Here is a 25,609-nt window from a genome sequence, read left to right as displayed (position 1 = left end):
GTAGTTGAATCAAAAAAAAATCAGAACATGGCATTTGACTCATCAAAATATTGTACGCGTGTCAACTGACTCAGCATAGTTGACTAAAACAATGTCGGTCAATGTTGATTTTGGCTTAAATCTGATAGTTGAACTAGTTTATTTCAAAAAAATTTAGTTTAAATTGGAATAAACACTGTATCAAAGTTCATATATAAAAAAGCACGATGGAAATCTGTTATTTTAATAATATCAGGTTAAAATAAGCCCCTTTGTTTCATAATTTTTAGTTTGCAAATCTGTTAATTCAGAAGGAAAAAAAATTGTATTTATATAAGCTTATTTATTTGATTATTTCGTTTGTGTTTCACAGTGTTTTAGTTATATAAACTCAGAGCATGTCTACAATCAAAATTCTAGGTTGAAACTAACTTAAAAAGCGATTAAGGAATGATAAAATTTGGAGGATAACAAAATAGTTTATACGATGAGTGGTAGATCTCCCATATGAGAAAGTTGAATTTTTATTGACTTGTCCGTTCTTCCTGGAACGTCCATTTTAGTTTTACCACAAACCATCAATTTATTTCAAACACGGAAGAGAGTGAAACAAATCCTAAAAATAGCCAACTTCCTAAATTTTGATTTACTAATTTCTTATATTTGAAATGTTTTTAATCCTTAAATCCAAGACAGACGTTTGTTCTTTACAATTTTGTTACACTTCAAAGCCAAAAAGAGTTTTTTTTTTTTGTTTTGTTTAATGTAGCACAAAAACCTACAATACATTTTCTAAAAAGTTATATCATCTCGTAGATCAGCTGGATCTTAAAGGCAAAACGGGGTTTAACTTGCGAGGCAAGAAAACAAGCGAACGTTGTCGTACCATGGTTGCAGCGTTGGAACGAGGACTAAGCGCTTCAAAATCATTCAATTTCAAAAGAATGTTTGATTCACCCTCCACAAAACAGCAACAATCTCAAACACTTGTCCTGGAGAACGGAGATTCACATCTTGTCGAATCCAACACGCCCGAAAGTCAAAACTCTGATAGCTTAGAAGAAAGCCCCGTTGAGAGCATTCCTCCAATGATTTCCCCTCTTACTCGGCCGGGAAAACGACCCGATAGACAACAAGCAGGTGAATCTTTTTTCTCAATAACTTGTTTTTTCTTGGTTAGGGTTAGTCCAGGAGTTTATATGCTAACATAGAAAGAAATCATGAGATTTTGGAGATTATAGATAATTCAGTAAAATTTAATAAAGTTTTGTCTTAAACAATTTGGAAGCCATATAGTTATGTACAAGACCGATGGATCTTTTTTCCCAATAACTTGTTTTTTTGGGTTTGGGTTAGTCCAAGAGTTTATGAGCTAACGTAGGAAGAAATCATGAAATTTTGGAGATTATAGATAATTCAGTAAAATTTAATAAAGTTTTGTCTTAAACAATTTGGAAGCCATATAGTTATGTACAAGACCGATGGATCTTTTTTTCCAATAACTTGTTTTTTTTTTGGTTTGGGTTAGTCCAAGAGTTTATGGGCTAACGTAGGAAGAAATCATAAGATTTTGGAGATTATAGATAATTCAGTAAAATTTTAATAAAGTTTTGTCTTAAACAATTTGGAAGCCATATAGTTATGTACAAGACCAGTGAATCTTTTTTCCCAATAACTTGTTTTTTTTTGTTAGGGTTAGTCCAGGAGTTTATGAACTAACATAGGAAGAAATCATGAGATTTTGGAGATTATAGATAATTCAGTAAAATTTTAATTAAGTTCTGTCTTAAACAATTTGGAAGCCATATAGTTATGTACATAAAATCTTGAAAATTTAAGGGTTACAGGGCAAATGTTTCATCGATCTGACTATGTACAAGACCGGTTCTTGACGGACTACAAATGTTTTCCTAACTTTTTTTAGAGAAACCCTAATAATGACATAAGTATTGCAGATACGGATATGATGAAGGACAGGTTCGCAAAACTACTACTTGGAGAAGATATGTCTGGTGGCGGAAAAGGCGTATCTTCTGCTCTGGCTCTTTCCAACGCTATCACAAATCTTGCTGGTAAATCTTTGTCATTAACTCTCCTTCCAAGTTCCAACACAAGTAATTTTAAGGGCTTTGATTGACTTCTTGTGATTTTTTGATGATGGTACGGTCGATGTTCAGCGTCTATATTCGGGGAACAGACAAAGCTGCAACCGATGCCACAAGATAGACAAGCTAGGTGGAAGAAAGAGATTGATTGGTTGTTGTCTGTGACCGATCACATTGTCGAGTTTGTTCCTTCTAAGCAAACGAACAAAGATGGAGTTTGCACCGAGGTTCGAATCCTCCCAAAGGAAGTATATTATTTATAGACACAGATTTATAATGATTAATTATTTTACGTAGATTATGGTGACAAGACAAAGAGGTGATCTTCTCATGAACATCCCAGCCCTTCGAAAACTCGACACCATGCTCATCGTATGTGTTTCCATTTTTGTAGTCAAGTTTAAACTTATTTTTTTGTCACAAAAAAAAATTAAGAATTTAGAGAATAAATTATACAAGTTTTACTATATTTCATTTTCTTGTTGATAATCCGACATAAATATAGTAGTTAGTGTAAGAGCTACCTATAATGGATTAATGGTGATAAAAACATGTTCAGGATACACTTGACAATTTCAAAGGACACAATGAGTTTTATTATGTGTCAAGAGATTCAGAAGAAGGGAAACAAGCGAGCAATGCAAGGTCAAACGACAAATGGTGGCTTCCTCCGGTGAAAGTTCCTCCCGGCGGTTTGTCTGACCCGGCTCGGAGAATGCTTTACTTCCAAAAAGATTCAGTCACACAGGTTCAAAAAGCTGCAATGGCCATTAATGCTCAAGTCCTCTCTGAAATGGCTATACCCGAGAGATACATCGATTCTCTCCCAAAGGTAAACAATATTTCATGTCTCCTTTTGTTGTGTTATATACAGATTTTAAGCTTTAATTTATGTTGCTAGAACGGAAGAGCCAGTCTTGGAGATTCGATCTACAAGAGCATAACGGAGGAGTGGTTTGATCCAGCGCAGTTCTTGTCCATGATGGACTTGTCGACAGAGCACAAAGTGTTGGATTTGAAGAATAAGATTGAGGCATCTGTTGTGATTTGGAAGAGGAAGCTTCACGTAAAGGACAGCAAATCTTCTTGGGGATCAGCTGTTAGCTTGGAGAAAAGAGAGTTGTTCGAAGAGAGAGCAGAGACGATCTTGGTCTTCCTCAAACAGAAATTTCCTGGCCTTCCTCAATCTTCCCTTGACATCTCCAAGATTCAGTTTAACAAGGTAAATGCAAAGCAATATATTAGTTAATTAGTCCATCATCAACCGATGACAATGATAGAATGTCAGTCCAGTTAATAATTATGCGATTGATCCTTCATCTACGGTAGACGAGTTAGATAACAATAAATAACATAATTTTTAAGGCAAATCCCTTAGATAACACAAAAAAATTATGACAAAATAGCAGAAAAGGAAAAACTCTCCAAAATAGCATTATTTCATGGGTAAAATAATGTAAATTACTTCAAACTTTAATCTCTTACCCTAATCACACCCCCAAAAACTAAAGCTTAAACTCTAATCAATAAATCCAAACTCAAATATAAAACAAATAAAAGTCTTTTTAACTTTTAGTTAATTACATTTTGGATTTTTTTTCTTGTGTACTACTATTTTGTAATAAAAAGTGTTTTACTACTATCATAAAGTTATTTCTCTAATATTTATGGTTATAGGAAACAATAGATAATAGTCTTAACTATTAATTGCTTAAATGAATACAGGACATTGGACAAGCGGTGTTGGAGAGTTACTCGAGGATACTTGAGAGCTTGGCTTACACGGTGATGTCAAGAATAGAAGATGTTCTTTACACAGATTCTTTGGCACTAAAGCAGGCTTTATTGGCTGAAGAAACATCAGATGGTGGGCGAACGGAGACGGATTCAGAGTCACCGGGGTCTTCTAACTCGGGCGAAGAAACCGAGAAGCTTGACCGGCAGCATTCCAAGACCTTGTTCGATTTCATGGGTTGGAGTGATAAACCTACCACACCCCCAAGTGTTACGCCGAAAAAGTTATCCTACTTGGAGAAGCTAGAGAATTTTAACGGTTTTAGAAGCCCCAAAGATACAAATTTATCATGAAAATCCATGCGCGGTGATACGCTTACAGAGGACATAAGAGTGTAGCTAGGGACAAGGAATGAAAGCATAGTAGCAAATGAACTGTACAATGTTCACACTCACACCCTTCCTTCTGGCTTTATTCCTCGGAAAGAGAAGTCCCTAGCTTAAGGGGTTTAAAATTTTGAAAAAGATAAACTATATCTCAATCGTGTACATGTTGTTTCATAATCTTTAACTGATGTCTTTGTCGTTCTTCACTTACAAAATAGTGGATATTAATCATGGACATAACATGGCAAACAAGAAGCGTATGGTGTAAAGGTACACTTACAAGGTTTGGAGCTCGTGTTTCTCACTCTTTTCTTAGCAAGATTTTACTATTTTCCACTAAAGCTTGTGAAGCTTTTGAGGAGGACTGAGCTTCTTATCTTTTTAACTTTTTGAGGACGGAGCTTCTAGCTTCTAGACTAGGAGATAACACACTTTTGCAATCCTTCTGACGTAAAAATGTAGTCTTTTTGCTGTTACAAATGTATAATATCAATTAAACCATTATTTTATCCTAAAACTAGGGTCGGTCCGCCCTACGGGCGGGATATTAGTTAATTTAATATTCACTAAATGTTCGAGTTGAAATTTGTTTTAAGATTCAAGAATTTGGTTATCTGTTATGTTTTACTTATTAGTATGCGGTGGTATAGTTGTTTTTTGATTATTCTTGCTTTGATATTGTATCAAATTAACTAATTGTCCAACTCATAATTATAGATGTACAAATGTGGATTTGTGATAAAGTTTGATGACAATACTGTTTTTTTTAATTCTTATTCATAGTGGAGTGTGCATGTGTCAGAAAGAGACCTATAACAACTTTTATGTTTTTGTGTATGAATTTTAAATATATATTATTTTGTATAATGCATACTTGCTCTACAACATTTGCTTGTAGATTAAAAAAATTGTTTTCAATATTTTTAAAAAAGAAAATATTTAGTCTATAATATAACATGGACATATGTATTGACTATATATAGAAGTTGAGTGTTATTTTAAAATGATATATGTATATAGATTTTTTAACCATTACTTCACTGGCACAAAACATTTATAACTGTAAATACCTTCTTTTAAAAGCAAAACTAATAAAAGCGTGTACAACAAATGTATTTTGATATATATTATATGCATCAAGTTATAAAGGTTGGAAACATTGTAAAACTGTTTGGAGCAAAGTTTTTAACTTCACGATCTTCATCTTGACGTCAGTTCAGTGTCGGCCCTGGCCACAAGCAGAAGAAGCTTGAGCTTCCAGCTCACACGATAATAAGTATTTTCGCGGCCACATATTTATAAAAAGTGATTTTAGCCTAGTGGTTCTAAGAGAAATTACCAGTGCTAGAGGTGCTGAGTTCAATTACCCTTAACTGCATTCATTTATTTTGGCCCTAAATATAAAATTGGACACATGTCACTCTCAGAACGCACGAATTGATGATGTGGCTTCACGGGAGAGAGGCGAACATTTATTTATATATATAGATAGATAGATATCCAAAATGTTACGGGTGTTTGATTACACATTATCCATGTGATGGTGAATGATTGGAAGTTTCATGCTGTTGATAACGCATTATCCATGTGATCGTTAATGATTAGAAGAAGTTTCACGCTGTTTTAATCCCAACTCCCCAACATAGTAGTTGTCTTCAACAAATAAATCAATTATGTGAGATACCCTCATCCAAACATATAAAACTATAACAATGATACCATTTATGTAAATCTAAACGGATAGTCAAAAATAATTAATTAAACGAAATTATCGAGAACTAAATAATTTGGTTCCGAAAATAATTAAAATAATTAGGTACGTACATTCACATGTTGATATTATAAAGTTTGTAGAGACATTTATAATTAAATAGATACCAGAGCTTGAGCTTGATCTGCACATATTTTAGTTTTTATTTTTTTTGTAAACTATTTAATGACATTTCTAATAAGTTATTTGGATATTCTTTTAGGTATTTATGCATAAGAAGTAAATCTGTCAAAATCTGGAAAGATCCGATTCGAAACCCACATTTTTTTTTATAATAATCGAATAAATTTTAATTTTAAAACCCAAAAAGTATCCAAAAGAAAAAATATGTACTTAAAGGCGTATATGACTGATTCTATAATTAAATAAAAAATTCTTTTGTAAACCGTTTTAATTTTTTTTGACAAATTGAGTAATTTCATATAAAAATGCCGAATTATTATATTAACATTTAAAATAAATTTTATGGGAAAGATAATTAATAAAATAGTCAAAATAGTGAAAAGGAATATAAAGATATAATATTTTAAAATAAATAAATTATATTTATACTTTGTAATAAATGTTATTGAATTAGTTAAAAAAACAATAAATGAAATGGTTTTTTTTGTCACGAAATGAAATGGTTAAAATCAGTTAAATATGAATAAACATTTGTAAAAAATCAAGACAAATATTATTTTGTACTTCGGAATAGAATAGAATGGATATATAATGACATATTATAATTAGAATATTATAACAAAGTCTTATATTTATTAGTATTTTTTACCAAAAAAAATTATTAATAACAAAATTTCCTAAACCTATTTGTTTGCTCTCTGACCGTCGAATAAGAGAGTCAGCTTTGGGAAGTTTTCTTAATCGTAAAATCTTTGACCCTTTCTTCCATTGTTGATCTCTTCTTCCTTCCTTGTCTATTGCTTGCTGCTCGATTTCCTTCTCTTCGTCACTTGTATATGGGCGACGCGAAACCAGGGATCGTGATGGCTAACAGAGATCGGGAGCTTCTGATCCCAGTTGCTCACTCCGGCGAAGATGATGATCACGATTCTACTCCCAAACCCTCTCCTTCCTCCTCTTCCTCTTCCTCTTCTTCTCAGGAGGTTTTCACTAATCTAATCCCCTTTTTATCTTTTCGATTTGTGCGTGCTGCGATTTAGGGTTTCGATGGCTAAAATTGTTGAAATTTCAATCTGGGTTTTGTTGGGATTAGTGCCCAATCTTCAATTGCGTTGTCAAGATTGTAGATTTTGGAGGAAAGGATCTTTTTTTTTTATATATAGATTGCTCTGTTTAGCTAATTTTGATGGCTTTTACTGAGTGAGAAAGTTTTGATCTTTTAGACTTTTTACAAGTTGATAAGAAGCTGGGCATCAAAGAAGTTCATGACTGGATGGTACGGAACTGTCTTTTCGTTTCTTTCTTGCTTAATCTAATTGTTCTGATTCACAAAGTTCTATCGTTTTCCAGTGTTATCTTGCTTCCAATGGCGATCACTTTCTATGTGACGTGGTGGTTTATTCATTTCGTTGATGGGTTCTTCTCCCCTATATACGCTCAACTCGGAATCGATATCTTTGGTGAGAAGCTTCCCTTCCCTACTCCTTGTATATCTTATCTAGAAGAATCATGTAGCTGTATAAGTTGAAGACAAGTGTTGATGTCAGCTTTTTTAATTAAATTTGCTTTCCAGGGCTTGGCTTTATCACGTCTATTACATTCATCTTCTTGGTGGGAGTGTTCATGTCGTCATGGTTAGGGACTTCGGTTCTCAATTTGGGAGAGTGGTTTATCAAGCGGATGCCGTTTGTTCGCCACATCTACAATGCCTCCAAGCAAATCAGTACTGCCATTTCACCTGGTATTGATCTGTTTTTGGTGGGAGTCTTGATTTTATATAACTGCTTCTCACCCTTAAGTATGTTCCAGATCAAAACACTCAGGCTTTCAAAGAAGTAGCCATTATAAGGCATCCACGCATTGGTGAGTACGCGATTGGATTCATCACATCGACCGTTGTTCTACAGGTCTGGTGCAAGAAACTCTTTGCTTCTTCCTGAAAAGGCAAAAACCTAAATGTGTTTATAATCATTGCAGACTTACACGGATGAAGAGGAGCTTTGTTGTGTATATGTGCCTACAAATCACCTTTACATTGGGGATGTGTTCCTTGTAAATACAAAGGATGTGATCAGACCAAACCTCTCAGTAAGGGAAGGCATAGGTGAGGAGAAGATTAATTTATTTCATTATTAAAAATGTTGATAAGTGTTATGTTCTGATCTTTGGAGTGTGAATTGTTTATCTATCTACAGAGATCGTAGTGTCAGGAGGAATGTCAATGCCGCAAGTTCTGTCAACACTTGATATGAGAATGGCTCCAGAAAGAAGTAGAAGTAGTAGAGTTGAAAGAAGCTGAAGATTAGTCTTTTGCCGAAAAGAAAACAGATTCTCAAATCTTTATTTTTCCATGTCTTTTCTTTTGGATTCGGTTAATTTCACATGTGAAGTTCAAGCATTAGAAAAGCAATCGTGTGCTAGAAGTGGTTTGTTCTCGAGACTATCTCCATTTGTGTTAGTACTGTTTGTGTCTATATACTAGATTCTCTTACTCTCAAGTAAACTGTACCGAAATATTCATTTAGGTCCATCCCATTTTACTTTCTTTTGAAAGCATCTCATAGACGATCAGAAACCTTGTTGCATAACCAAAACGATCTTAGAGTTCATTGGAAATCCGTGGGACATGATATTACCATAGGATACTACAGTTTGTTTACGAAGGTCGTATTCGTATGTATTACAACAGCATTTACACGAGTTATCTATGAGGACGACCTAATTTCAAGCATGAACAAGTGTTTGGTGTTTTCTCTGGAAACGCATGGGAAGCTAGAGCTTTTGTCGATCTCCGTGAGTCCTCCAAGTTAGTTTATGGTTGGGATTAGTGTAAATGAAAGAAGTGCGTCAAAATTGTAATTTACAAAATACACCAAAAAATACCTCTACAAAGATATGTATTTAATAGGGACTTTTTTTTTTTTTTAGTTTACAAATTTTGTAACTTAAACTATAGCTTCACACGTTAGTTCGAATACAAAATCATAAAACCCTCATTCTTTAACCATGTGTGTTTCAGTCACCTAGAGCTATGAAATCCTTTTCCTAAGAATACTTTTATACACGGTGCAAGTTTCCGACTTATACAAGGTAGGTTTATAACCCTAGTCTCAAATCTTTTTTAAAGTGAATATTTCTTATACCATCTACTAAGTCTTTATGTTATCTTCCTTCAAAGACTTTTTCTTCTCCAAGGTAAATATGTCTCCTTAGCGTCCTAACAACGTTCAGTTAAGCTCTAGTCTCCAAGTCAGCTACTTAACAATAGCTCAATCCTTCTATTTTTCAAACTTGATTTAGCAGATCATGATGCAGTTCCAACTAGTACAAGATCTTCATCAGATCTTTGCATCTTCAGTCTGCCTCTTTTTAGCTTTATATCTTCTCAAATTCTTACACATATACGATTGCTTTTTTTTGTGTGTCTGTTTCTAGCGCCTATGTCCTGCGGTGAGAAATAGAAGAATTTTTATTTTTATTTTCAGTTCTTTTGTTATTGTATCTCTCCACCTGAATCTGTATGTTTGAAAAAATTGGATTTCAATGCGTGTAATTTCTTTTTGTGGTTGGCAAGTGTATCTCTACTCGAGAAACATTCAAAGCTAAAAGGAAGAGATTGAAAATGCAAACATCCGACGAGCAGCTTGTAACAGTCGGAAGTGTAACATGATCTATGATCTGCTACAACGAGTTTGAAGATCTTATCCAAACGTATGTATATGAAACTCAAGATTATAGAACTCACACTTTATTAGCTTAAGAAAATTCCTCAAAACTTAAGCTCTCACAAATAATCTCTAATCTCACAAGTTCATGGCACAACTCACCATCTTCTTATATAGAGATATATATCCTTATCTAACTAGGAAAACCCTTTATCCTAAACATAACTCGAATAGGATAAGTATGACTTGATCACCAAGTTATTCTTCATGTTTATCTTCAAGTTTATCTCTAACAGAAGAATGTAATGATCAAGTTGGAACTGAGTATACTGATTTAAAGACTAGAGCTGGAGTGGAGCTGCAGTTGACATGGAGCTGGGCTGGAGTTAAGTTAGAGCTGATCAGATGTTATTTGAAGACCAGAGCTGGAGTTGAGCTGAAATTGAGCAGCCAAAGATTTATCTTGGTGAAAGGAAAACTCAATGGTGGAAGATTTCTAACAAAATTGGTAGAGTTTTAGGATATATTTCAAGTTTGAAAGATTTGATAATATCTTTTTGGGGACTAGGTTTAGTCGCCTTCTCTTGCATATAAATATGAGAACATCTCTTAATATTCTATGCTTTATTTTGTCTTATGGTTTTTACTTCTAGAGTAATTCTTGCATATGAATTCGGCCACTGATGTATTTTGAGTATGTGAAAGCTTCTCTGTGTGATGCACAACTATTTCTCGGTGGTCTCCCTCTTCTTATATTTTTTTTTGATTTTTCTATCTATACTATTATTTGTGTAATAATCTTTCGCATTTGAACTATCACATTAAAACTTAAAACTTTTAGTATTGTTTATACCATTAATGAATTATTATAATAAAATTTGTCAGCAGATAAAAATGAAATATACGTATGATAATGATGTTTTATTTGATATTATTATCTATGGTGTTTGCTATTATCTAATGATCCATCACTTATTTCTTCTTATAAAGAAATAAACTATAATAATAAAATAAGTTTTGTGTATATATTTATGAACTAAACAAAAAATATATTATTATTATCTCAGTTCCCTTTTCTTTTAAGTTATCATCAATTTTTATTTTTGTTTTATTTTACTTGCTTTTTTATTTTAGTTTTATATTTTTGAAGTTTTGTGAAGTGATTTTTCGTATTCGAGCTCTCAAGTTAAAAGTTAGAATGGTCAATACTTAATGAATTATTATATTTATTTTTTATATAATTGATCTTAAATTAATGAATTAATTATAATAAAAATTCCCAAATTTTTTTATGAAATATGTAGGATAATGATGTTTTATTTGATATTATCAATGGTGTTTGATATTATCTGATGATCCATCACTTATTTATTTTTATAAAGAAATAAACTAAAATAGTAAGATAAGTTTGTGTATATATTTATCAACTAAGCGAAAGATATATTATTATTATTATTATTATTATTATTATCTCAATTCCCTTTTCTTTTAAGTTATCATCAATTCTTTTTGTTTATTACTTACTTTGTTTTATTTTAGTTTTTACTTTGGAGTTTTTTTGTAGTTTCATACATAGTGGTGGTTTACAAAAGTAATTTAGACGAAGGTTTATCTTAGCTATTTTATTTTATTGTATGTTTGATATGTAATGACTTCTAATAGTTTTATAGATATCAGTGATTAAGAAAACAAAAAAAAAAAAAAAAAAATGGAAAAAAAAATGATTAAGAACATAAAAATAATTAATTATGATGATGATCTTTATATTTATAATGCATGTATCGTAAAATTATTATGTCGGTGAAACACCTAATTATCCTAAACTTGCTACTAAAAACAAGGAAAATTTAATTATCCTAAACTAAGATAATATTGTTAGTACGTTGGTGTTTCCTATAACTAGTAGGAGCATGACTTGTACCCTTTATATATTATGACGAGCTAAAGAACAACTTCGACCATTCAGTCAATTATTTTCTTTTCCTTTCGCATATATATTTTTGAGTCGCCTCTAACCATATATCTTCCTGATCTTCGTTTCAAATAAAAAAGCTCACAGGCAAGAAGGCTAGCATTAGTTAAAAACCAAAAAGCATTCGCGATGAATCGTCAATGGCTTCTCCGTTTTGTTTTTGTCCTTAGTGTCATCATGATGATGAGTAGCACAGCCTTGTCCGACACAGGAAACGTGTGGATCAGAAACTCCCTGCCTAACCAAAAGGATCTCATAGTCCATTGCAAATCCCCGAAAGACGATATGGGATACCATAGGGTGCATCCCAGAGGAGCTTACAATTTGCTTTACAAACTTCGTTATGAAGAATATTTAAGGAGGCTTTACGAAAACAATGATAACTGGTGTCATCTATGGCAAGGACATGATTTCAAGCATCACCAAGTGTTTGATGTTCAAAGTGGCGAACAATGGGAAGCTAGAGAAGACGGAATCTATCGTTGGTCTGCGTTGGTGTACGCTTGGGATGCTACTAGATCAAAAGCTTCTTCGTTGGGGTCGAGTTGTTTCTCTTTAGGGTTGTTGTCAGTTTCTTCCTTCTTTTTATTTTATTTTATCTAGTCTTGGTGATTAATAAGTTTATTATTTTATTTTTCTCTTATATATGAATTTTGGAATTATACATACAATATTTGAAGAACTTGCAGAGAGTTTTTTTTTCTTGTACTAATCAAGTGGGATTTGTACATCCAATAAATTAATAACTCCAATTACCTAAAATTATAAAATAAGGTTTAACCAGGTGGGATGAACATAAAAATCAGATTTTATCAAATAAAAAAATACTAATTTTGAATTCATTTCAGTTACAAATTCAATCCATACAATTTGATGATGAATAATGACAAGTTATGATGAGCTCATCGGCTTTATACTTTAGTTATCTATACTTTGTTACGAAAAGTTATCTAAAAATCAATTTAATGATCAAATTCAATTATTAGTTTAATTGTTATTAGTGAATAATAAAATAATAATGTTATAAAAAAAATGTAATAATTTGTAATGATATTAATGAAATTGGGTAAATTAGCCAAACCGGGTCAATGGGTCTATTAAAAGGCCCATGGAGGCATAACAATTTTTTTGGGGGCACGATTAGAGACATTAAAAACAGCGTGTAGTTTAAAGAAAACTTTGAGGAACAGCACGTTGTTTGCTACTTAAAAACCCTAGCTCCCAAATTGTTGTCTGTATAAAAAGCATAAGAAAGTTCGAACAAAACAAGCAGTATCAATTTTCTTAGGATTTGTTTTCAATCTTTTCCTGTTATTACTTTTCCTCTCTATTGTTTTCTTGGTTTTGTGGACAGTGACGATTGATATTAAGGTCTCGTTCGTCGTAACATAGGCTGTAAAAAAACCTATTTGCCGACCATTCTGTTATATCACCACCCATATTCTGAGTCCCTAATTTTCTCAGTTTCTTCTTTAATTATTATTGGCCGATGATTTAAATTATTTTGACAAGCATATGTCTGAATTAATCCTTGTTGATAAAATCTAATCTTCTCTATGAGGCCGATATGTTTGTTATTTACTAAAAAGTCAAAATCGATTTTGTTTTGGTCTGTTTTGATCGATTATGTTTATTTCTTTGGGAAAGGGTCAAGTGAGGATTGAAAACGCATAGTTCAGATGAACTTACATGATTACATCTATTCAGCATAGTCTTTCGCTCCTATCTGATGACCCTTTCCTCTGTTTCACTTCAATTTCCAATTTGCAGTCCAATCAGAAAAAAACTGAGGATTTCTTATATACACACGCATAAACGCACTGAATCTCATGTATGTAAACGTCATATTGTACTTTTGTGTTCAGTTTTTATTATTATTCGTTCAGGTAGTTTGAGTCGTCTTTTGTTGGCTATAAAATGGGAATCTTGATTCCTTGACATCTGATGTGTACTTTAAAACCTAATTCTGACGTTGATTAGTGCTTTTTAAAATTTGGACAATAAAAGCTGTATATATTTGGTTATATTTGGAGAAGGAATACTTAAATGTTCTTGTGATGATGGTATTGTATGTTGTTGGTTCAAGTGAACTTATGTTAAAGAAGTAAGTGTGTCTCTCCTAATATATATTTCTAAAATAGAAAAACAAAATGAAGTTTTTGCTCAAATAGAAAAAGTCCAATTTTTCTTTTTTTTTTCTCTATTTTAAAGATTTCTATTATAGAAATAAATTGGATATGGTCTAATACAGTGAAATTAACCTCATCCGACATACTGAATAACTTCGACTAAATTCACCTCTACGTTTGTTTGGACAAACTAAACAACTTCAACTACTTCACCCATCGGACATACTAAATAACTTCAGTTTGGTTTGTATTCAGTTTAGATTAGTTCATTTTGGCCAGTTTGTTTTTTTAGTTCTGTGAGTTTGGATTGGTTCTACGTACTGAACAAGTTCTCATGTTTCTCCTATCATTGTCAAAATAATCTTTCATCATACCTCTTCTGAAATAAAGTGTAGATGATAGATATTATGTTTCCGACCTATATGGCTATACTAACGAATTAAACCACCAAATCAACGAGCTAAAGTTTCAATTTGTTAACCTTTTTTCCTTTCTTTATCGAATCAAGTAATCAATATTTTAATGGATTAGAAAGTTCGAACTAAATTTAGTGTTATTGGTTCTATGATTTTTAAATCTGTATTAAAATCATTTGTTATTGGTTTAATGATTCATAAATTCTATATCAAATCAAATATTATTCAATCGTACGGATTTACTAATAAATTTGATTTTATAATAGATTTGAATGGATTTGTTTAAATTTTTTTTATTAAAAATACAAAGATTCAATTCCGAGAGAAAACCTCCGGATTTATAAATACTAATCCGAATTTTTTTTAAAATTTGCATATTTTACTTAGATTTATAAATACTACATAGATTTCTAAATCAATCAGAATATATAAACCAATAACACCTCCTAAAAGACAATAAAATTTGAACGAAAAAAAATCTTCACATTGATTATTTTGCTGAATTTTTTAAGTCAAACAGAAAATATACAAAATTTAAGAAATGCTATAATATGCCATCAGATGTGATTCATAAGGAGAAACTAGGGCTGTTCAATATGGTAAAACCGAACCGAACCGAACCGAAATAGACAATATGGTTTGGTTTTGGTATATACCATATAAACCGAATGGATATAATTCTATAAAAACCGTAGGATTTGGATATGGTTTGGTATATAACCGATTAAACCGAATAAACCGAACAAAACCGATTAAAAGTAGAAACATGTAAATATGTATCTATTTTATAACAATACATGAAAATCTATTTGTTACATAAGTTAAATTTGTATTAATAACTATTACCATAATTTTATAGTAATAAAAAACATTAATTTGTAAAACGTTTGAACTATAACTAAATAACAATACATCGCAATTCATGCATCTTATTTTCTAAGTCTTTTTTGATCTTTTTGATTTATTTTAGTCTTCAATAAATTAATATGAAGATTATAAATTTGATGGACAATAATTAATGGAAAATTTTCAATTGAAAAAGTATAACTTTAATGAACACTAAATATGGAAGAGTGGAAAAACTTTTCTTTCATGTTTCTATTTTGTTTCATATTTTTATTTTCAAAATTTCAAGCTTTGATTTTAGTTATAGATTTGATTATTTTATTTGATGGTAGAGGTATTTTTACTTTTTTGTTCATTTATTTGAACATGTAATATATTTTTAATAAATGACTGTATTGACAATATGACTCTAAAATTCATATAATATGATCTCAAATAAAATAATTATGTTTTTTGGTATAAAACCGAATAAACCGAAAACCGGTGGTATATAAACCGAACCGAACCGAAGTAAATATGGATTTAGAATGGTAGTTATATTTTACTAACCGAAATACCGAAAACCGAAAAAAACCGAACCGAAACCGAACCGATATCCGGATTGAACACCCCTAGGAGAAACACATAAAATATACAAAAAATTAAGAAAATTTTGTATTGTTGGATGAAATTATCCACTTGAGTTATCGGATTCACATCAAGGAGAATAGTTCTGAAATTCAAAAATGATTATGTACCACTACAAAGATTTTAGAGTTTTAGATGATCCCATTGGGAGTGCTCTAAGTATGTGCATTATTTTGAGGACTCTCCACCATCTTCTTATCTTACTCAAATTTAGATACGAAATAGCTAAGAATGTTAGCCTTCATTTCTAAGTGATTTGTTTTCATTGATGGGCCGAAGCCCATTTAGTAAGCATGACTATTCTCTCACGCCCACAAAGAGGTTTCGGTTCCGAGTGTTGTTGCCACGAGCAAAAAAGAATGAAGAGAGGAAGACGTTTAGGAGGAAGAAGACGAGCTTAAACCAAACAAAAAACCAAATTCGCCTCCTCCCGCGGCGGTTCTCCGGTGACCAATCCGATAATGTTGAAGGTGTGGAGATGGTACCAGCGATGCCTGAGCGTTCATCCGGTGAAAACTCAGGTCATAAGCTCGGGCTTTCTTTGGGGATTCGGGGACGTCACCGCTCAATACATCACTCATTCAACTGCGAAACCTCCTCTTCTCCGTCTCACCGTTAGTCATTTCTCGATCTCCTTTGCCTCTGATTGGACGGAGATTATTCTCTCCGATTCTTTAATTTTGTGTGGTTTCATTGTTACTGAAATTAGTTTAGGTGAACCGGGTCGTCTAGCTCTGGTGGTAAAGGGTTCACAGCTGTGAGTACGGCCACCTGGATTCGATTCCCGGCCACTGCAGATTTCACATTCGGGCTGCAGCAATACAGTTTCCCCGGCCCTTTGGGGGAAACTGTGTATAATCAAAAAGAAATTAGTTTAGGTGTTTCTTGAAATGCGTATTGATTTTTATGAATCTCTTCCTCAGAGATTGATGGAGTCTTTTGTCATTTACTTGTTTGCTGAGATTCTATGGATTCAACATTACCTACCTAATGGCGTTTTTCTAATAGTCATTTCTGTTTGCAAACTATTATTAGTTGAGTAGAGAGGTCTTATATGGTGAATAAAAGGATAATTACATACCTAATTGTGTTTTATTCTTTTCACTCTTCATGCTGTTTCCATCTCAACATTGCATCCCATTCACCTTTTTCGTCTATTGTTAACATAAGTTCAATCTGTGGATTAGCAACTGTGATGGGTGGACTATTATTGCTTGCTTCTATGGAATAGTGACATGTTTTTTCTCAATTATAAGACGTCTTTTGCTGCAAAACAGCCCTTAGAATTCAATAAACCACCAGAATCATTTGGTACTTTTCACCACAACCTCCTGCTATTCCCATTTGTCTCCAAGGTCTATGGTATATAGGTTGGTAGAGGACAATTTTATATTTACGGTTTGTTCTATATTGCTCTGATTTTTTTGGCTAAGTATCCAGACTTTGTTTATCAACCATGGTCAAGCACTAACCTATGTTTGGTATAACAGGAAACAAACAAAGATGTTGACATATATATATATACGTTGCCTAAGGAAGAGATCTGTTGTTATTTTTACTAATATATTGTTTGCAGTCTTGGTTTATGTATTGTGTGGAGGAGCACTAATCTATGTTTTCCATAAAACAGGACACAAATAAAGATGCAGACGCTGATTCAGAATTTAAGCTCAACTGGAAGCGAGTAGCTATCACTAGCATGTTTGGACTTGGTTTTGTCGGTCCTGTTGGCCACTTCTGGTTTGAATCTTTCTCTTTCTTATCATTTAGCTATATCCAGCAACGCCGATAAACATGACACTGTTATATTTGCGGTATCACCAGGTACGAAGGCCTTGATAAATTCATAAAACTGAAGCTTCGATACGTACCAAAGTCAACGCGTTTTGTGGCTGCCAAAGTTGCAATGGACGGTCTTATCTTCGGCCCCATTGATCTACTCGTGTTCTTCACGTACATGGGATACGCCACAGGCAAGAACACGTCTCAAGTGAAAGAAGGGCTCAAGAGAGACTTTCTTCCAGCTCTAGCTCTTGAAGGCGGAGCATGGCCGCTTCTTCAGATCGCAAACTTCAGATACGTCCCCGTGCAATACCAGCTGCTTTACGTCAACATCTTTTGCCTTATAGACAGCGCTTTTCTCTCGTGGGTGGATCAACAGAAGGATGCAGCTTGGAAGCAGTGGTTTACTACTCCATTTTTAACTCTTAAAGAACGAGGTGGCACAGGTGGAGTATGATTCATTTTCGTTTTTTTTTTTCATGTCGCAAACTTTGAATGAAATGACAAAACTGAGTGTAATTGGCGATTTTCAATCAGATATTGTTTCGTTTTGAAGAATTTGTTCTTTGTGAATAGATAAATGATTTGAGTTCTAAATAAGAAAACTATAGAAAATGTGCTAAGGCCACCTCCAAGTGGTATTCTTGTGTTACTACAGTTTTTGCTATTTTCTTCTCTTTTGTGAGATGTTTTTCTAGATATGGATAACAAAAGCTATATTATAATTTAGAATTTCTATGAAATTATTAGAAACATTGGATTCCAATCATTTATATGAAGAGTTTGGTTAATCGAATTTTGTTTCCCTAAACTATTGAACCTTATCGATATTATCCATTTTGTATACCAATGTTCGTTTCCTTATCGAAATTTTTTTAGAAAATTCTTTAGTCGTTACTTTTCTCAACGACTTAAAAATGTGATTTGTGACTCGTGCAACGACAAAACGTACAACAATATGTGTCTTACGACATATGACCTGGTCGCGTGATTAATAGCAAAACAAATAACAACATACGATCTGAGATCTGTGACCAGGCCCTGGCCACAAGCAAGAGAAGCACAGGTTTCCGGCCGTCACAGTAATAAATATTTTAACGGCTACAAAATTACCAAATAAAACTTTAGCTAAGTGGTCTTGAGATTAATGGCAGTTGTTGGAGGTGCTCGGTTCATCACATTCTTTTTTTTTCCGTCTAAAAGATTTTAATATTAAAAGAGATGGGCCAAGCCCAGTACAACGCTATCGTCCAGCAAACCAAACGGGCAAACCTAATTCCCCAATTGGGCCTAAACATATAGTCCAACTTGAGAGAAACCCTAGAGACCAAACGAAATGGGCACGGCCGCCTCGCAAATCCATCTTTTTGCTGCTTGGACATGTGTTGCAATCCTCGCCGTCGAGGGTACACGCGTCGCGAGATCCTCGCGTCACCACCGCTTCTCGTCGTCGCCGGAGATCCCACCATCGGATCACCCAAGCCATACCGGAACTCCATCGTTCCGTCAAACCTTCACCTCATACCATCTTTGGAACTCTAGAAACTGGAGTGAATCGATCGCCGTAGCGAGATCTCATCCACCAACCGCAATCCCCAAAAGAAAGCATCGCATGCACCATCACCCTTTCCGCCGGAGCACTTCACTCTCGTCCGACAAACACACTCAACCGAAACGAAATACAAAAAACAGAAAGTTTCAGACAACTGAGATAAAAACTAAATCCTAAAGAGTAGGGGCCTAAATCCGGCGACGCAAGGCTGTAGGGGCCCTCACCCCCGGAGACTAGAGCCGATGACGGTGGAACTGACGAAGCTTCCCCGCCACGAAGACAAAAGACCGGTGGCGACGGATCTGTGAGAACATCCGCCTCCCGGAAAAATTACTCAAAACACTACAGTCTTAACCACGACGGGCCCCAGCGACGGGTTCATCAGACTCTATCTGCACACATTTTATTTCAGCATTTTTTTTTTTATTTTGGCTTGTAGCCTTCAAATATATAGGACCAGCTCTCTCTGTGACTGTTCACAAGTCGTAGTGACACCTAAACAAAAATAGCAAACGTCTAAAAGCTTCTTCACATTTCAAATTTCAAATTATAGTGATTTCATCTCGAAATTAGCAAATTGTTTCCTAGCTTCCATAGATCCGTCAAAACACTCAACCTCTATTCTTGGATCCATAATTATCTTTGAGCTTACCTAAAATACCAATTATGGACGTTTGAGCATTATAATCGATTTCTGGAATTGAAAAATGTTTGAGAAACTGTACGACGTAAATTTGGAGCATGTTAAAAACTAGAGAGAAAATTCATTTAATGCAAATATGCATTTTAGAGTTTGTTTGTTTCTTGTATAAATGAATAATTTACATTCTTAAAACTCATATTTATACTTCTCAGAAAATTCTGGTGACAAAAAAAAAATCTTCTCAAAAAATTTAACTTTCCTTCTATATGAAGTTTTCCTAAATTTGAAAAATGTGATTTTTTACTGGTGCATCAAGATTAAAGTCACGATTAGAATCAACAAAAACATGATACAAACACAGTCTTACAATATGGAAAGCCAGAAGAGCAAATAGAAATATAAGCTGAGAAGATATTAAAAGTGAAGCACATATATAGCAGTATATAACTTATACTAGTTAGCTTTGATCAGTATGATCTACCCTACGGCTCACTGAAAGTCTCCAAAATCTATTATCATAAAGTATAGTAGAGGTGAGGTGTTCCAACCTCCATGTTATTAGACTTCTTGATCACTCACACATCTCTTCAACTCTATGTTACTCAAAACCTTCAACATGCTCTTATACTCACTTAAGGAGTATAACATTTTTCATACTCAACTGAAAACAATCATGTGTTTGCTTAAGTTGGAGACAAATTTCACTGTTTTTCAAGAATCACATTATCACCATTAAACGAAACATGTGAAATGGAGTAGGAGGTCCCCAGTGCTTGTGCCACATATCAAACCTCTTTAAACCCTCAACAAAAGTAGCAACAACAGTTTCTATGGCGCGAAAGTGACGAAGTCCATCAATCATTTTCCCGGCTCTAATTGTTGTCAACGACTATCCTCAATTACACAATAGTGCCAATCGTAGGTAGTCATCCATTTTCTACCATCAGCAAGAATAAGAGATTAAAAAAAAAAGAATAGCAGATTGAGGAGATATATCTTGATATCAGTAAGAACTTGAAAGATTTTTATAGGATTTGTTGTATTAAAAGAAATATGTATAATTAATTAATGGGATTTAATACTAGAATAATCTTAAATGTGAAGGTTTATTCTATTCAAATGATTTAATTTACATGTAATGGTTAAAATACCTTTAGTGAAGACCTTAGAAATATATTTAATTCGGTGAAATTTAATTAAAAATCATACACGAATAAAAAGTAATGTCCATTGTGTACCTCTATTTTAATAGAATAGATTAAGTTTAATGTAATATAATTTTAAACATAATTTGGAATTTAATTTATTTATAGGATTTGTTTGTAAATTTGATTTAAAATATACATATACCATCTTTATAGTTACTAACCACAAGAAATAATAACACATATTGATTTAAAATGGTGTCCTCTTTTAATAGACAACCATCTTTTACAATTACTTATTACTTTTTCTAACTACTTCAATTATTTTCCCAAAAAATATCTTACCGTTTGATGTTTCTTTTATAGGAAAATGATTGCATTTGCAACCTGGTTATAGATCATCAAAAGATTATACACTAAAAATATTAGTGTATAAACATGTACTCAAACTATATAGTTAATATGACAACATGTATGTATGATTATTTTTAGACAAATCAAAGTGGCTTTCAAAACGAATTGCACAGAACTGGAGAAGATAGTGTTAAACCAACATAGTAGTATGCGTTCTCACTTACTTGGGCCTGACTGGTTTAACCGCAGCGGTTGCGGTTGCGGTTGCGGGAGTTTACGGATGCGGGTGGTTGCGGTTTCTAGCGGTTTTAAGAGATTTGTACGACTGGTTCTGCGGTTAGAAATTTGTGCGTTTGCGGGATACTTATGACTGGTTAACTACCAAATGCAGCAACTGTTAAATAATAAATTAATAATATTTACATTTTATACAATTATAAAAATATCAAAAATAATAATATTATAATAAATATAAAATTTATATTTAGAAAGTTATAGTTTAAATTTTTTAAAAATATAGAAAATATTTTTATTTTAAAGTTTTATAATATTAATTAAAATTTAATTGATATATTTTAGCATTTTTATAATTTCACTTTAATTTTTTTATTGAATTTTTTTATTTTTGTATTTATATTGTTTTGGAAAAAAAATAATTTTTTTTTATCCTCCCGCAAACGCCCGCAACCGCAAACGCTAGCTGGAACCAGTTTTTGAATTTATGAGGTTCAGAGCGATTTGGAGCGGTTTAGAGCGGTTTGAGCGATTGTTGCAAAACGCCAGCAACCGCTACTAACCGCAAAAGCTGCGTTTGCGGGTGGTAGCGGAAAAACCAGTCATACCCTTAGGGTCTGACTGGTTCAAACGCAGCGGTTGCAGTTGCGGCTGCGGGCGTTTGCGGGTGCGGGTGGTTGCGGTTTCTAGCGGTTTTAAGAGATTTGTACGACTGGTTATGCGGTTAGAAATTGGTGCGTTTGCGGGATACTTATGACTGGTTAACTACCAAATACAGCAGCGGTTAAATAATAAATTAACAATATTTACATTTTATATAATTATAAAAATATCAAAAATCATAATATTATAATAAATATGTAAATTATATTTTCAAAGTAATAGTTTTAAATTTTTTAAATTATAGAGAATATTTTTATTTTAAAATTTTATAATATTAATTAAAATATAATAGATATATTTTAGTATTTTTATAATTCCATTTTTATAATTTTATTTTTATTTTTATTTTTGTACTTATATGGTTTTTTAAAAAAAAAAGAAAAAAAAATTATCCTCCCACAACCGCCTGCAACCGCAAACGCTAGCTGGAACCAGCTTTTAATTTTAAGAGGTTTGGAGCGGTTTGAAGCGATTTGTAGCAGTTTGTATGATTGTTTCGAAACGCTGTCAACCGCTACCAATCGCAAAAGCTGCGTTTGCGGGTGGTAGCGGAAAAACCAATCAAGCTCTTAGTCAACCTTTTTACAATCTCACATTTTCCTTGCACAACAAATACGATGGCCGATAAGTTGGCAACGACTTCAAGAAGTCAAACGTCATACGTGGTCTGCATAGACAAATAGCTTCGAATTTATGCTATGTTCTAGATTAAAAATTCAATTATATTTTCAAAAGATAAAGATAGCATGTATAACCGTAACCATATCTTTCTGTTAACAACATAGTAGATTGGACATCAAAATCTAGTAATCCAGCATTAAAAACAACCTGATCCATGTACAAAACCAAGTGGAACCATTTTTAATTGACATATACTAATTAAAATATGTCAGTTTAAATTGTATCGGATCATTTAAATTGGATTAGAACGGTTTTCAATTTGAAACTATCGGTCTTTAATACGGGGTTGCCGGATTTCAATATTCAGTCCAATGTTTGAACAATAAAAATATAGTTATGGTGTTAACAATATAACACATGTTAGTTGATGGATGTTATCATATTAATCACATGATTCATATAGTCAATGATATATTAGTATTATCTTAATGTGTGATTTACAGTAGATGTAGTTGATAATCTTTTTATTTTATTTTACTTGACTTGTTATTCGAAAATAATTTAAAAGCAAAAGAAAAAAATATAACTTGCAAACAGTCGACGGCCTAGTTCCGAATAGTAACATTCGTCCCGCATCGCACCGCAGTTAACAGTAACAAAAATCTCTACATATACTATATATCTATACGTTTTTATAATTGTCAGAACTGTATTGCAGTCAAACCGCTTGTCTCGCAACGCTCAATTCGCTGTTACCATTCGGAACCCTAGTTTGATGTTTTCCCTTTTGATATCGACTTGATAAGACTTTACTATAAACAAATGAATTGGCACTAAGTGTCGCAACATATATTTTATTATAAAAAAATATAACTTTTTAAATGGAAAGCACTTTCAAAGGGCAAAGATTGTTTGGTTAAGAATTAAAACCTTTAGTCCAATCAAAACAGGACAACATCTCCTAATACAAAACCATCTACCAATTAAGTAATACATAAAAACTATGTAGGACGTGGGTAAAATGCTAACCACATGTTAGGTGTATTATAAAAGTTTATATGGGTTGAATAAACAATTTGTAGCATCAAAGTATGGTCCTTAATTCGCCAGATCCTAAGAGACTAAGACCACCTCTTTTTCAAATATTTTCTTTCTTGGGGTATATATTTCCATTTATATTCAATCGGACGTATTTGATTTGGACGAAATACTAGTATGATTACTAAATGGGGTTACCCAATCCATAAGGACCATAATAACAAATAGTTTTAATGGATACTAAACCATCAACAATTAATATATTCGAATTCACTAGAAAATTATTAGGCGTAGATTGATATGTTGCCTATTTCTGTTAAGATGTGGAGAAATATTTGGCAAAAAGTTTAAATAAAACTATTCAGAATAGACAATATATAGTATTATTATTTTTAAACTACATCAACATAAAGACAAAAAAAAATTGTGTATGTACAACTTTTTTTTAATATTTTGCGTATAATCTTTTTTAACATCTGAAATGATCTAATAAGTAAATATTCAAATTGATTTGTAGACTATACAATTATCAAAATGTCAAATCCTTACAAACGTTTTTTTTTATTGTACTCTATATACATGAAAAAAAACTTAAATACACTAACTAACCAAAATTTCCTACTTTTTCCTATTTTCTCTTCCTATCTCTCTCTACTATCTCTCCCAAAATCTAATTTTTATTTCTTTTTTGGTTATTTGGCAAATAAACCAAAAAAAAAAAAGAAGACAAACGTAGTTATCATGAACAACAACAAAAATTGCTATAGTGTACTTGATGTTTGCGTAGCGTAGAGCCGACAAAACTGTTGTGGGACCAGCACATCTTATAAATAGATTTTAATATCTTACCATTATCTGGTGTTGACACGCGTCCATGTGTTAGACATCAGGTGGTCCATGCCGGTCTAGTTAAATCAATCCTTATTTTAAGACTCTCTCTAACCCAATGAGCGTTGGAAACGTTTTGGCCCGACCAAAGTCCCGTGGCTAACTGTCACTTTCTGAAAATTTTACAATGCATCATTAGCATAAATCATTTTAGGTGACAGTAAAAGTGGATCGTCGTGTTGGCTTGAATGTGAGTGAGTGCTTCGTCGACTTCTTAATTGGTGTCGCCTCAACTACAGCAAGTACATGGGCAATGTTTCTACTGCTTTTAATAATCAGCTCTAAACAGGTGGGGAGTATAAGACTATAATATTCCATTTTGAATTATCCGTTCATGTATTTTGAATTCTCTGCAAAACAATGTATTTACAGAATTGTATTTATAAATATGACTAAAAGTTTTAACTAATCATGGATCTTTTAGCTATTGGAAGCTAATTATTTTTTATAGAAATAGCTTTATGGGTACCACAGTAATATTTTGTCAAATGAGTAAGTGATGGACACTTTTACATAATGTTTAGTAACTCAAATAAAAGCAAGGTTTATAATAAAATTGCCACACAAAAAAATAAAGACGATAATCTACTAACTAAAATTTATACGAAGAAAACAATTGTTCAAACAAATACACTAAGTAAATCAAACTACCAGAGAAACAAGAACTATAATTTTATTTGAAATCACAGCTCACGTGTTCGTCAACAAAATATTAAATGTCATCTTTGTATTGGATGAATTTGTGGTTCTTAAGGTGAAAAATTGTGAATCACTGATAAGAGTAAAGTAATTAACTGGAACGATTTCATACTTTGAATTAGTTCTAAAGTTTTATGAGGATATAAGAAAACAGATATGATAGTCTCCTGACTCTCCCGTTTTCTATTTAATAGTACTGCTATCGTACTTCAAAAAAATGTAGGCACAAACTTTTT

At 32.8% G+C, this 25,609-nt stretch overlaps 3 protein-coding genes and 2 non-coding genes across 5 annotated transcripts; all 5 read left to right on the top strand.

Moving 5' to 3' along the window:
• Nucleotides 1-407: 407 nt before the first annotated feature.
• Nucleotides 408-4,420, top strand: LOC106360088 (rho guanine nucleotide exchange factor 8). Its single transcript, XM_013799687.3, has 7 exons — nucleotides 408-1,119; nucleotides 1,935-2,051; nucleotides 2,157-2,311; nucleotides 2,382-2,456; nucleotides 2,644-2,916; nucleotides 2,986-3,306; nucleotides 3,810-4,420. The coding sequence occupies exons 1-7, from the start codon at nucleotides 867-869 to the stop codon at nucleotides 4,170-4,172; spliced, it is 1,557 nt and encodes a 518-aa protein (XP_013655141.2). The 5' UTR covers nucleotides 408-866; the 3' UTR covers nucleotides 4,173-4,420.
• A 2,344-nt stretch (nucleotides 4,421-6,764) lies between these two features.
• LOC106361787 (protein CONTINUOUS VASCULAR RING 1) lies at nucleotides 6,765-8,644 on the top strand. The gene is made up of 7 exons (XM_013801590.3): nucleotides 6,765-7,082; nucleotides 7,323-7,375; nucleotides 7,450-7,559; nucleotides 7,673-7,840; nucleotides 7,909-8,006; nucleotides 8,077-8,203; nucleotides 8,295-8,644. The coding sequence occupies exons 1-7, from the start codon at nucleotides 6,936-6,938 to the stop codon at nucleotides 8,396-8,398; spliced, it is 807 nt and encodes a 268-aa protein (XP_013657044.1). The 5' UTR covers nucleotides 6,765-6,935; the 3' UTR covers nucleotides 8,399-8,644.
• A 4,440-nt stretch (nucleotides 8,645-13,084) lies between these two features.
• LOC125607809 lies at nucleotides 13,085-13,187 on the top strand. The gene has a single exon (XR_007338874.1). It is a non-coding gene; the product is annotated as a small nucleolar RNA Z43 (small nucleolar RNA).
• A 193-nt stretch (nucleotides 13,188-13,380) lies between these two features.
• LOC125607807 lies at nucleotides 13,381-13,474 on the top strand. The gene has a single exon (XR_007338872.1). It is a non-coding gene; the product is annotated as a small nucleolar RNA snR60/Z15/Z230/Z193/J17 (small nucleolar RNA).
• Nucleotides 13,475-16,072: 2,598 nt separating this feature from the next.
• LOC106361786 (PXMP2/4 family protein 2) lies at nucleotides 16,073-18,094 on the top strand. Its single transcript, XM_013801589.3, has 3 exons — nucleotides 16,073-16,368; nucleotides 17,385-17,494; nucleotides 17,579-18,094. Exons 1-3 carry the CDS (start codon nucleotides 16,216-16,218, stop codon nucleotides 17,991-17,993), a joined length of 678 nt encoding a protein of 225 aa, XP_013657043.1. The 5' UTR covers nucleotides 16,073-16,215; the 3' UTR covers nucleotides 17,994-18,094.
• The last annotated feature ends 7,515 nt before the right edge of the window (nucleotides 18,095-25,609 follow it).

This window comes from Brassica napus, chromosome A3, assembly GCF_020379485.1.
Source record: "Brassica napus cultivar Da-Ae chromosome A3, Da-Ae, whole genome shotgun sequence".
NCBI classification, from domain to species: Eukaryota; Viridiplantae; Streptophyta; class Magnoliopsida; order Brassicales; family Brassicaceae; genus Brassica; species Brassica napus.
The sequence above is the reverse complement of the archived record's forward strand: the minus strand, read 5'-3'. Positions and strand labels throughout refer to the sequence as shown.

Bases quoted from the DNA above. Each gene is read 5' to 3' on its own strand.
- LOC106360088 (XM_013799687.3), top strand. From the start codon at position 867: ATGGTTGCAGCGTTGGAACGAGGACTAAGCGCTTCAAAATCATTCAAT. The intron at 1,120-1,934 runs GTGAATCTTTTT...TAAGTATTGCAG, and splicing joins ACCCGATAGACAACAAGCAG to ATACGGATATGATGAAGGAC. The intron at 2,052-2,156 runs GTAAATCTTTGT...GTCGATGTTCAG, and splicing joins CGCTATCACAAATCTTGCTG to CGTCTATATTCGGGGAACAG.
- LOC106361787 (XM_013801590.3), top strand. From the start codon at position 6,936: ATGGGCGACGCGAAACCAGGGATCGTGATGGCTAACAGAGATCGGGAG. The intron at 7,376-7,449 runs GTACGGAACTGT...ATCGTTTTCCAG, and splicing joins AAGAAGTTCATGACTGGATG to TGTTATCTTGCTTCCAATGG. The intron at 7,841-7,908 runs GTATTGATCTGT...AGTATGTTCCAG, and splicing joins CAGTACTGCCATTTCACCTG to ATCAAAACACTCAGGCTTTC.
- LOC106361786 (XM_013801589.3), top strand. From the start codon at position 16,216: ATGTTGAAGGTGTGGAGATGGTACCAGCGATGCCTGAGCGTTCATCCG. The intron at 16,369-17,384 runs GTTAGTCATTTC...TCCATAAAACAG, and splicing joins CTCCTCTTCTCCGTCTCACC to GACACAAATAAAGATGCAGA. The intron at 17,495-17,578 runs GTTTGAATCTTT...CGGTATCACCAG, and splicing joins GGTCCTGTTGGCCACTTCTG to GTACGAAGGCCTTGATAAAT.